The 11375-nt window shown below is 33.2% G+C and overlaps 1 protein-coding gene across 3 annotated transcripts; it reads right to left on the bottom strand.

The window, feature by feature from the left end:
• Nucleotides 1-5280: 5280 nt before the first annotated feature.
• LOC128547195 (matrilin-4-like) lies at nucleotides 5281-10449 on the bottom strand. 3 transcript variants are annotated; one of them, XM_053519079.1, is made up of 4 exons: nucleotides 10258-10449; nucleotides 8203-8270; nucleotides 6758-7399; nucleotides 5281-6260 (listed from the first exon to the last, which is right to left on the bottom strand). In XM_053519079.1, the coding sequence occupies exons 2-4, from the start codon at nucleotides 8252-8254 to the stop codon at nucleotides 5893-5895; spliced, it is 1062 nt and encodes a 353-aa protein (XP_053375054.1). In that variant the 5' UTR covers nucleotides 8255-8270; nucleotides 10258-10449; the 3' UTR covers nucleotides 5281-5892. The 3 variants fall into 3 exon arrangements, with proteins under 3 accessions (XP_053375054.1, XP_053375056.1, XP_053375055.1); XM_053519081.1 differs by lacking the exon at nucleotides 10258-10449 and adding an exon at nucleotides 9346-9431; XM_053519080.1 differs by lacking the exon at nucleotides 10258-10449 and adding an exon at nucleotides 9135-9337.
• Nucleotides 10450-11375: the final 926 nt, after the last annotated feature.

Genomic DNA, 11375 nt, shown 5'->3' with positions numbered 1-11375 from the left:
ATCATACACCACATAGTACAGGTTCTGTGACGCCGTACATGACTAAAACCTTTGGCTTCACATCTCGCATTCATTGACGGTAGTGGAAATGCATGCTACCGTCCACGCCCTCTAGCCCCGGGTTGAGCAGAACTCAACATTTACACATGCTAAAAGTACAAAAAGCAATTTAGAGACATCCGCAGATGTATTCAAATGGCGGTGAACATCGAACCTTCAATGATACACGGGTTGTGGCGTGTAATTCCATGAAAAGCGGCGTTTGGTGCCCAGATGAAGTAATAGGTTTGCCCCAAACGAGAAAACAATGGGCAGAACTAAACAAACTGGAATTTTGAAATGGGATCTGAGGTTATGGAGCCTGCATAAGTCTTTCCTGAATGTATATGCATATTTTACAATGTCACAGTTTTATATTTAACCTATTATTATTATTTGTCATAATATAATATTAATTATCGTAATAATACCATTGTCATGATGTTTTTCATGGTAAAGCATTTTATAAGTTTAGATTGGTTTACATCAAATGTATTATTAGCTCTGCATCGAGAAATACACGCTAATTCATTCTGAAATACTGTTAAGAACGGCGCTAAACCCAAAACAAGAAAACAAACAAATCTACATCGCAATATATCATGTGAACTTGGATTATACATAATAACAACAGTTTACGAGCTTATTTTCAAGCAAATTTTACTGATTGCAATGTTTTTCTGGTGATACACATTACTGGCCAATAATTGTCTTTGCTTTTGATATTGATGAGTGTATGCTAAAATACATTAACCCTTACCATTCTGGACACGATTGCACGTATGCACCCCTCTTAACAGTTAATGGTACCGTACAAATTGAAAGATGGACAAGTTCATAATAGAAATTTAGCAGGGTAAGGGTTATGTGTCCTAGATGTGAAGAGCAATTCTGGAAGTTTGTTCAAACAATACCAAAAGTCAGCCATTTAATCTTTAAGACTTTGCTTGCAGGTGTGTCAGAGGTTCAAGGAGCCATTTCAGTTATCTTGTTTATTCATGAAAAGTCACTTTACTGACAGTATTTAATTAAAATATAATTAAGAAACAGTTTGTTTTGATGTTTGAATGACAGGCTGGCAAATATAAAACGAAATCTACAGGACAATTTTAGCATTCTTGTCACCTTTAAAAGGTCCATAACAACATTTTACAATAAATACAAAAGTTGACAAAAACGGTTCACAAAGTGTAAATACTTTTGGTGATATAACTTATTCACTAGTAAGAAAACTGAACGCGTAGGTGACATATTGGAGGAAAACGCAATCTATTTTTAACAAAGTACAAAGTATGAAATAGATATGCAAATATATTGTATTCCTAACTTTTTGCGTTTTGCCTAAATGACTCGTATGCTTTAACAAATGTCATTATTTCCCTTAATAATATTTTGACTATCAATACTACAGAAAACATTTAGAGAAGGGGTTCATATTCATGATGCATTTGTATTTAGTTAATTATCAAATCTGTCAGAAAGTGAAGCAAAGATGTGTTGTTGTAAATTGACATGTCAAACTTAATTATCCGTTTTCTCCAAGTATCTTTTTGGCACACTTCTTACCTTAATTAAGTAATAAAACCTGTGAAAAGATCCTTTTGAAGCATAGAAATGCAACCAAGAAAGATAATAGTAGACTCGGTTGGATTTAGTCTGTTCATGAGAAGTAATGAAATGTACAACACCGCTTCCCCGATACCCCCTCCCCACCCTCCAACTCCTAGCACCGATTTAATTTAGTGGAATTATATTATAGTAAAATTGAATGGTCCCAATGACTCCAAAGGACCAGAAAATATAAGAAACCTCTTGCATCAGTATTGAAGACCTGGAATTACTTATCTACCAGTCTTATGTCAGTATTTATTTGTTCTGTTTGCTACATATATCAAAAGCCAAACCATGATTGCTCTGTATGCGCATGACCGGAACCAAGGTGCAATTATAAATGTATAACTTTCCCTCATAAATTATTCTGAAGCCACTTCTGTCTTACAGCAGTCAGGCATGTACTATTAAAGTCGCACGCCAATAATTAATGAAAAGCAACTTAAGTTACGCACTTTTATGTTGGGAGGCAATTTTCCTTTATTGCTTTTTTAAAATGTTAAAAAGACAAAACATTTTGAGAAAACTTGTTTCGTCTTGTTGACGTGCCATTTCTGTCAACACTGCTATTATTTACAACGACTCATGAAAATAATTAGCAAGAGATGTACTTAAAAATGCATCAATTGCAATTGTTATCAGTGTCGTGCTTTTTAGTTTTCAAATTATACCATTATTATTTAAAGCTATCATAAAGAGTGTTTATTTGTTGATTTTGGGTTTTACGTTGCACCAACACAATACATACAATATTATATGGCGCCTAACGTCACTAAATAGTAAATAAATATATATTCCTTTGGTTTCACACATGGTGACCCCTTTATCTATGATGGGTCAGCATGTCGGTTTAGGCTAAAGATACTGGATCAGTTACTGGGTTTGTTAGTGACCATCCACGGAGGGTTTGTTGTATAAAGGTTGGTATTTATATACAAAAATACATAGACAAAGTGAAATAGTTTGACAATAACGACAAAAAAAAAAAATAAAGAAAAAATTGGGAACCTACTTGAAACAATTAGTAGCATAGACACCATTTGGGAGGTAAACCTGTTAATGCTTCGAGCAAACTTAAAGTGACAGGACAGAATTAATAAATTATTCTGCCAGTTGAAACCCTTATGAAAGGCAAGAATTGTAAACCACAAAATACTCATGCAAAAATACATAAAAAGTAAACCCAAAGAATCATATATCTAATGATATTTCAACACTGACATGATAGACAAGACAGAAATTCTTGCTCTTAACCAGCCCGATTTCATTGTTTTTTATTTTAAAAAAAACTAGAAAAGGAACGCAGTTCATCTAAACGTTAATCTTGTAATGAAAAGGTAATTAACGCATTTTTATGAATACTAACAACATATATTAAGCGAAATTCTCGATAATCCGCCACCAATAAAAAAGTGGATCGCTTGTTGGCCCCTGATATTGAGTTATTTTGATCGATTTACGTGCCATTTCCTGCAGCACCATTGCGAGTTATCGTGATTTAGAATCTATTTTTGGACTGGGATTTGTTTCGGGGGAACATGCCCGAGACTGGCTATTGGAGTTTTACAAAAACGTGCTATAGGTGAAAAGGAAATGCTAACATTAAAAACGCCCAAAATTATGTTTTATCGTGCACCGGCTGTCCTTCAAAATCCACAGACTGTAAATGTATTTCTTTCAACAATTTTATGATTTCATTTATAACACAACAAATGCAGTACAAAAGTACAAAAGTAGTACTTTTATAATAATAAAAATAATACTTTTTGTCTTTAAGATTTTTTTCTTATTTTTTTTTAATATTCTTTCTCCTTCTAATGTATAAGAAAGGTTTAAACATACATTTCCATGTTCCTTTAATATTTAGTTTACGTTTTGAAAAGCAGAAGAGACGAGTCAAACAACATGGTTAATTATATATCGTAATATATTATAAGAGGACGGGACGACTACGCATAAAATGAAATTTAACAAGATACATTGTATACGGTAAAAAAATGAAGACATTAATTTCAAAGATTGATCAACCATCATAAATTGTCACGAGGGCAGGGTTTTACTTTTTAGGTGTATAAGAATAGGTGTTTAAAACAGGCCACATTTGTCACAATTTAACATGCATTTCCTACAAAAAAAGCCGCTAAAGAAACCTTTATATTAACGACTTTAATCTTTTTTACTTGCAAAAAAACTTACAAAATAAGCAGGGCATTGTTGGTGTGAAACAAAGTAAAAATAATAAAAAGAGACATGTAAAATTGTTTAAAACCCATGTCATACATCAATCAACATTACCAAAATGGCTAAAATACTATCCAGACATCTTTATTTAGAATAAATAATCTAGTAAAACGAGCGAAACATGCTTTTGGTTTTGCTGAACCTGTTCTTGTCCGTCTCGACGGGTCATTAATAAGAATATTTACGAAAAGGCCGAAGTATTCGAATCCAATGGAGACCCTTTTCACCTTGCTTTTCTGTGCAAGGAATTTTCAAAAGCACTGGAAAGCTAAGGACCAGCTACAGTAAGAGACTCTTTCCAATGAAAGTTGTTTCTATTTGCATAACTGGGCGATGGTAAATTATTTATTCTAAATATAGATGTCTGGATAATATTTTTGGCCTTTTTGGTGATGTTAGCTTTGTATAAAAGCTAGCCAATGGCTCGTTTATTAGGAGTGACATAACGGGTACTAAAGTATCTGCAAAGTACATATATAGCACCAAAATTTCTTCTATAAATAGACCTTTTTACGATGCTAGCGGTTGCCCTGATGTTTTACCGGATGGTTCGATTTTAAAGCGCATGCGCTCTTTAAACGCTCAACAATATATAAACTTACATAAAATCATCATTATATTACGATCAAGATCAGAAGACTAAAAACTTTAAGTAAACCATCAGCAATAAGTGACGACAGTTGTTCTTGAGAACGAAATAGGTGTTTGTTTCTTTGAAAGATCCACTACTTCTTTCACCGAACGTACAGCAAATACAGTTGAAAGTGTAAACTGAAGGATCGTGTAAAACAATAACAAAATTTGACATTTTGTTTCTTTTTGTTTCTTTTAGTCAGTTGATTGTCATATCAAAATAATTTATTAGGCATAGTCTTTTTTTGTTGTCGTAAAACAGTTTTTAGTGATTTAATGTAAACTGTAAAGGTCGACGATCAGCTTTCTTTCGGACGATGACCTGAAATTCATCCATGGACATAGTAATCAAAAAAGAAAGAAAGTTCACATGGTGTATATATACATTAATTAGCCATACAACACTTAGACTGACATAATGATGGGTGGTTATAAACTTCTTTTCAGTTCTTTGTAAGGCAAATTCAGTGTGCAAGCCTTTTCTATAGACCATCAAGTGTCCTTTTCATAATCGAAAAACATGCAAATCAGAAGCAGGTGTTCTATCACTAGGCTATCGAGGCGGTTTTATAACATGAATGAGTTTTCCTTGGATTTTTGTATAGATCTAAAAACTCTTTTCAGACGTCTTAGACAAGAATAAGAGTACCAGGTGTGAAAAGCAAGTTCGTAAATGTTATAAATTATACAACGGAAGACAGTCATTTAGTGGCTTAATGTCTGCACTTGCAGGTGTACAAAAAGAAAAAGAAACCGTTTTCGTTATCTGGTTTATTCATGAAATGTCATTTTTCACAGATAAAATGGAAATAATTAACAGTATGATTTGATGTTTGAACGACATGCTTGCTAATTAAAAACGGCATTTATTTGTAAGTTCAACACCCCTGGCATACTTCAAAGGGCCGTGACAATATTTTGCATGCGGCAGAAACAAAAGTTAACATGTTAACATGTTAAAGCATATGAGTGATCATAATCGAATAAAAAATAAGCTGAGTACAAAAATTGAAAATTGAGGATTTTTTTTTTAAAAAGTAATCTCATTTATTAAACACACCTGTACATTTTTATATTCATTTTTCTAGTTTTGCAACTTGTAAAGCATATCTGCCCCTGTTCTCCCCACATTCAAACGTTCCCGAGTACACAAACACCTGTGACGGCAGATTTAAGGAGCTTTGGTTACAAGGTGTTTCAGGTTTCAAGACGCCTACTTGCAGACGCTCATGTATATACAAGAAGCTTCATAAAACGTCATTTTTACAGTCGCTGAAAACACTGACTATACATGTATTAGGCATTGGTGCACACAACGCTGCCGTAAGAATTTAACTGGCATGTTTAGAATATATGCAGTTAAAATTTTTAATACATTCGACACGCGACTTTGCCTGCCGACTCACAACCGCCCGTTTTCTCGTCGAACCACAATCCGAACGGACATGATTGGATATACGGCCGGAAGTCGAAACAGTTGACGTATTTGCTGCAGTCTGATGGATGCGGAAAAAGACCGTTCTTTTTGGGACAGTCTATATCCGAGTAGCACGAGACAAACTCCTTGTAATTGCATGACTGAGCAATAGGGTCAAACAACATCCCAATAGGGCAGGGTTCCTGAACAGGTCTTCTGAACAAACAATGGTAAAAATAAGCGCAGTTTTCCGGGTCGGGAAACAAGATAGACTTTGATGAACACTTGATCGGCTCTGGTTCCTTCCGCTGGTACAGTTCTGAAAATAAGTTAAATACCGAATGCTTTATCAAGAAGTACAATTTGATTAAAATTTGAAAACATAGGTCTTATTTTCGTTTCATTTTGAAATCAGCACGTTTTCCTCTGTGTATTTATTTATGAATGGTTGAGAGAACTACTTGGTAGGGCTGTCACAATCTTGACAACATATAATTAGGTTACGTTTTGACAAATAACTTAATAAACATAATTAAATAATGATGTAAAATAGTTATTGTAATAAAAATATTTCTAAATAAGTAAGCAGTTTTCCATTTTTTTGTTTGCTTATATAAATTAAATTTACAGATCAGGCATTATAACGGCTTCACTTTATTTAATGACATAATTTACTAAAGACACTGTTGGTAAGAAACAGTTTGTGCCTTTTTTTCCAAGTCAGGCGTGACATCATTAAAGTTAAAAAATAGACTTAAAGACCGGTTTCGACTGCCATCCTGAGTTTAAAATCAAATCAAATATGTAATAGCTTACGCGGAAAACAGTTCAGAGCAGACACGTTGACGTTTGGATCCATTTCTGAGCAAATGCTGCTTCCCAAAAACGCCAAGACGCTTGGCAGACCGTCTATAAAGCGTCCCATGGAGAAAGACTTACAATAATCTGAGCCAATGGCGGCAAACTCTGGACCCGCTTTTCCTTTACCCACAGCGTAGACGACAACGCCATCAGATTTTAGTTCTTCGGCCGCGGTTATAACTTCCTGACGCTCATTTTCAGGAACGCTGCTATATGTGAAAATTACTCCGATCTTTTTCACGCCATCTCTCGGCTTTGGCATTGGGTGACCAGTGGGATCTCGAAACATGTGACGCATCATTTTTATCGCTGAAGCTACGTCATTTCCGCCGTTCAGCAGATCGATGTAGTTCAGGCGCTGACTCATCAAGGTTATTCTTGTATTAATTTGTTTCGCCGATTTAAACGGCTGAGGCCAGCTAATAGGAATAGGTGTTTTGCCGTAGAGTATAAGTCCAATGTTCACATTTTCTCTATCGAGCCGGAAATAGCTGACCAAGTTGATAAGAAATCTTTCAAATGGAAAGAACTCTTGTCCTGGTATAAGCTCCGAAGCCGGCACAGCAAATACTATATCCGCTTTCCCCGGACATTGTCCTACAAAAGAAATTTTACAGTAATTTTAGACAATTAAGAAAACAATAACGACTTACAGTTTTCTCATAGGAAAGTGTGTGGTATCTTCATTACGGGACACTGTATTTAGTAATGTAAATCATGCACGACACACATAGTATTAACCACCTCGGTGAATTGGAATATATTAAAATAAAATTTGCTTAGTCGTCGATTTTTTTGCGGCAGTTAACAGTTACACATTTTCCGCTTGTGGTCTATAATTATATACACAGAAACCAAATCTATTTTCCAAGCAACAGAAAACTCAATGCTTTACAGAAATGACAAAATATGATGGAAATTTATTGTATCACGTGTGGGACAGCTGATTCTTATACTAGTAACTGACTCAATTTAGTATAAAAACATTAATCATAAACTCTTTATAGCCGTTATTTGATAATCGTCCTGCAGAGGACGGTGGTCCATCAGGACATGTGGCACATCTTCAGTCTTTTATTACGTTATGGCAATAAACCGTTTCTGTAAATACGAATGCCGTCAAAATCTTTAACAATATGATCACTTTTCATGAGTTCACTCCCTTTTTCATTTAGAGTAAAATACATGTAAGGCCATGAAAGCACTAATTTTATCCATATTTTTTTTTAATGTTGCTGTTTCTTACTTACTAGCTCTACGTCGTGTATCAAATGTAAACCATTCTTTTAAAAGCAAGCTAAAAAGAGAAATATATCCAATAAAATGGAGCTTCACGATTTTCCATATGAAATATTAGAATATGAATATACACGTAATATATTTGTAAAGACAAGACTAACCTGAAACAAATGGCAGCAACCCGAGTAATGTACATGTCAAAGTGAACAGCATTTTCTTTGTAGCTCACCTAAAATAAATTTTAAATTCATACATTAAGCATGTGTACATTTTTCTTTACATTTTTTTTTATTTCTTGTGCATGTTTAGTGTAATATTTTTGGTTTGTGGTAAATGTTTGCTAACGGTGCACAAGGCATTAACTCTGTAATGGAGATTAGCTTGATAACATTGTAAATAGAAAAAATGGGTCCGATATTTATGACATAATTGAATTAAATTCCATCATATTAAGACTTAATATCAAGATTGTCTTTAATAAATACATGTATAGGCTTTGTTAAGATCTACAAAGCATTTGATCTGCATGGCATTGCTACACCTTTAACAAAACCGTCCTAAATTATAAAATATATTAATGTGCTTACAATCTTTTTGCGACCTAAATCGCAGTAATATGTAAAGAATATGTTGTTAAAACTTTCAAATGAGAAATTACATGATTCAAAATATTTGGGTAGATTTGCGAAGGTATTTTTTTCTTTCGCGGCGTAATATTTTTACATAATTATGTAATGAGACAAAATGCATTCAAGATTTTTGTTGCGTTAGCGGTTTGCAAATTAGAGAAATACAATAAATTCTTTATTATTTTTACAGCGTTTTAAAACGATCATTTTCTTGCATAAATTATTGATGTGATTATGAATAAAATAATGGTTGCAAACGCTAGTAAAAATAAATAAATCCTTGATAAGTAAAGTCCAAAAACGAATGCATCATTCTAATGTCATTTTCAATATCACTTAACGCCTAAAACAATGAAAATCTAAGGACAACTAGAACGCATGGTGATATGCATGACACACAACAGCGTTCCGTTTTTTCCAACAAATATTTTTCCCAAATAAGTTTGAAGTTAAAACAATCCTACCTTATCTGTTATAATCCTTTTATATCAACGCTTAAATTTGCTTTCTAGAAACATAGACTAAACTAAAGTTTTTCATAACTATATACATATTTTGAAGTTCATAAATCTTCTGAAAGAAGTGATAAAATAAATTTTGGCTGTCAAAAACAATATAAATAGTAAAGAAATGTTCATTAATTCCCAAAATGAATTGCAAGATAAAATTACTGACGGAACTATTTGCATGTAAGTAGCTTTCACGTGTGAGAACGGCAAATGAAGTCGGGTTTTATCAAATTTAATGCATAAATGTGCAATATACTACTGTCAACTAACTAAACCTGTCTAACATGACATTTGACAAGCTTTCTATTGGTGAATTTGAATAAGAACTTTAATTTATTCTTTTAGCGGCGAGAGTATTTAACTTCTGGTAAACCGCAATGACCCCACAGTCGTTAAAAAGTCGTTATTAAGAAAGAGATCGATTTATTATATGAATAATTTCTTGATGTAGGAGTATCAATTAACAGTGAATCCTCTTTAAGGAGAGGACAACCGTAAGCTGACATAGCTTTCTGTCCAATTCCTAACTAATGTTCTGTAAATATTTCATGTATTACTGAAATAAAACATGTTTAAACTAAACTAATTAACAGTGAATCGTCAGAAATATGTAATATTGAATCTCAAAGTAAATGGTAAAATTTAAACAAACTACATTTTTCGTTTATCAAAATAAGAAACAATTGGCACGTAGAAAAATGAGGCAGATGCAGAAAGATGTATGCACAGCTCAGCACGTCAAATCGTTCTTTGGCTTTGCGGACAATTAATTTAAATAATTTTTGTACTTTATGCATCTTATCGACAAAATTTTGTATTTTACACATAAATCTTGTAGTTTTTTGACGGAAATATAGCGTTCAATATTCATTCTGAGAGAAACTATTTATTTTTACGAAATGCATTTTGCTGACTAGATTTCTACGTATGAAATCACGAAACAAGTTACAAAAAATATTGAAGAAGAATTTTTAACTCGTATTTGAATGACGTACTTGCACATTAAAAACAAAAAGTTGTATATTGTATTGTTACAAGCTTGTTTTACCCACATAAATAGATAGTGAAAAAATCCTACCGTTTACAGGTCGGCTTCTTGGAAAAAAATGCGTATGTCCACGACCGTAATTTCACACAAAATGAGAGATAGTTTAATGTTTGTCCGAGTCAGTTATATATTATGTCACCTTTGGTCAACAGTTAATGTCGTTGACAATTGCTTTATCACCTCTGCTGTCCAATTAAGACTTATAATTATACATATCACAAGATATAAAAAAAATAACGAGATTGCTCATGCGCGTTGGCTTGTCAGAAATGTCATAGTATTATACGACGCAATCAAATTATTTGATGATGCATGCTAATAAGCATGTTTAGATGAAATATTAAGGTTATATTAATAAACCTTAATGAATAAATACAGTACACTTAAATACATATTATGATATGAAATCTTCATTTTCAAAATTCAACCCATTATTTGTGTAGCATATTTTAAATACAACAATTATCCACGCTAATCGCACATTAGTGAAGTTAAACGTTTCTCTTATAAGGCGTTTTACATTAACAATTTTACCGTGTACTAAAAAAACATAAAAAACAACACAAACTATAAAAAGGTATTGATAAAAAAATCGTAGCCTTCTCAAACTCACATGGAGCGTGTTTGAGGGGATAAAATTTGCAACCTTGAATTTTGGAAACTGCGCTGTTAAAACATTGTAGCTGATCACCTTAAGCTGTGTTCGAGATAATCTTTTACTGGTTGTAGATGCGGTTAGCTTTTTTGGCAGTAGCGAGGCTTTGACGAGTTATCGTTAAAACAGTTATCCGAAATCTGTACCTACAACCAGTGGTAGATTAATTTTCTAGCATACCGTATTTCATAAATTTATAAATTAATACTTTCATTGTTGCACGTTTTCTTACGATAGCGCATCTAAACAAAACTATGTAAACAGAAATGACGTCATGATGTTTTAAAGACAAACAACAACAATGTTCCGGTAATCAATGAACTCTCTACGTATTGGTTACAGGTTTTCACTTTTTTTTTTATTCTTAATGTCAGTATTATATAAACAACATCTTAATTTTATCTACAGGTACGTAATTACAGAAGCTTATTTGGCACAATGGCGGCTTAGGAACAAAGATAATGGATTAAAGGATAACTCATTTTTTATTGAC

This window comes from Mercenaria mercenaria, chromosome 12 (genome assembly GCF_021730395.1).
Source record: "Mercenaria mercenaria strain notata chromosome 12, MADL_Memer_1, whole genome shotgun sequence".
Lineage (NCBI taxonomy): Eukaryota > Metazoa > Mollusca > Bivalvia > Venerida > Veneridae > Mercenaria > Mercenaria mercenaria.
The sequence above is the reverse complement of the archived record's forward strand: the minus strand, read 5'-3'. Positions and strand labels throughout refer to the sequence as shown.

Excerpts from the sequence above, each read along its gene's own strand:
- LOC128547195 (XM_053519079.1), bottom strand. The coding sequence starts at position 8,254 with ATGCTGTTCACTTTGACATGTACATTACTCGGGTTGCTGCCATTTGTT. Across the intron at positions 7,400-8,202 it reads GTTGCTGCCATTTGTTTCAG|GACAATGTCCGGGGAAAGCG; the intron begins GTTAGTCTTGTC and ends TTTCTTTTGTAG. Across the intron at positions 6,261-6,757 it reads TGCTCTGAACTGTTTTCCGC|AACTGTACCAGCGGAAGGAA; the intron begins GTAAGCTATTAC and ends ACTTATTTTCAG.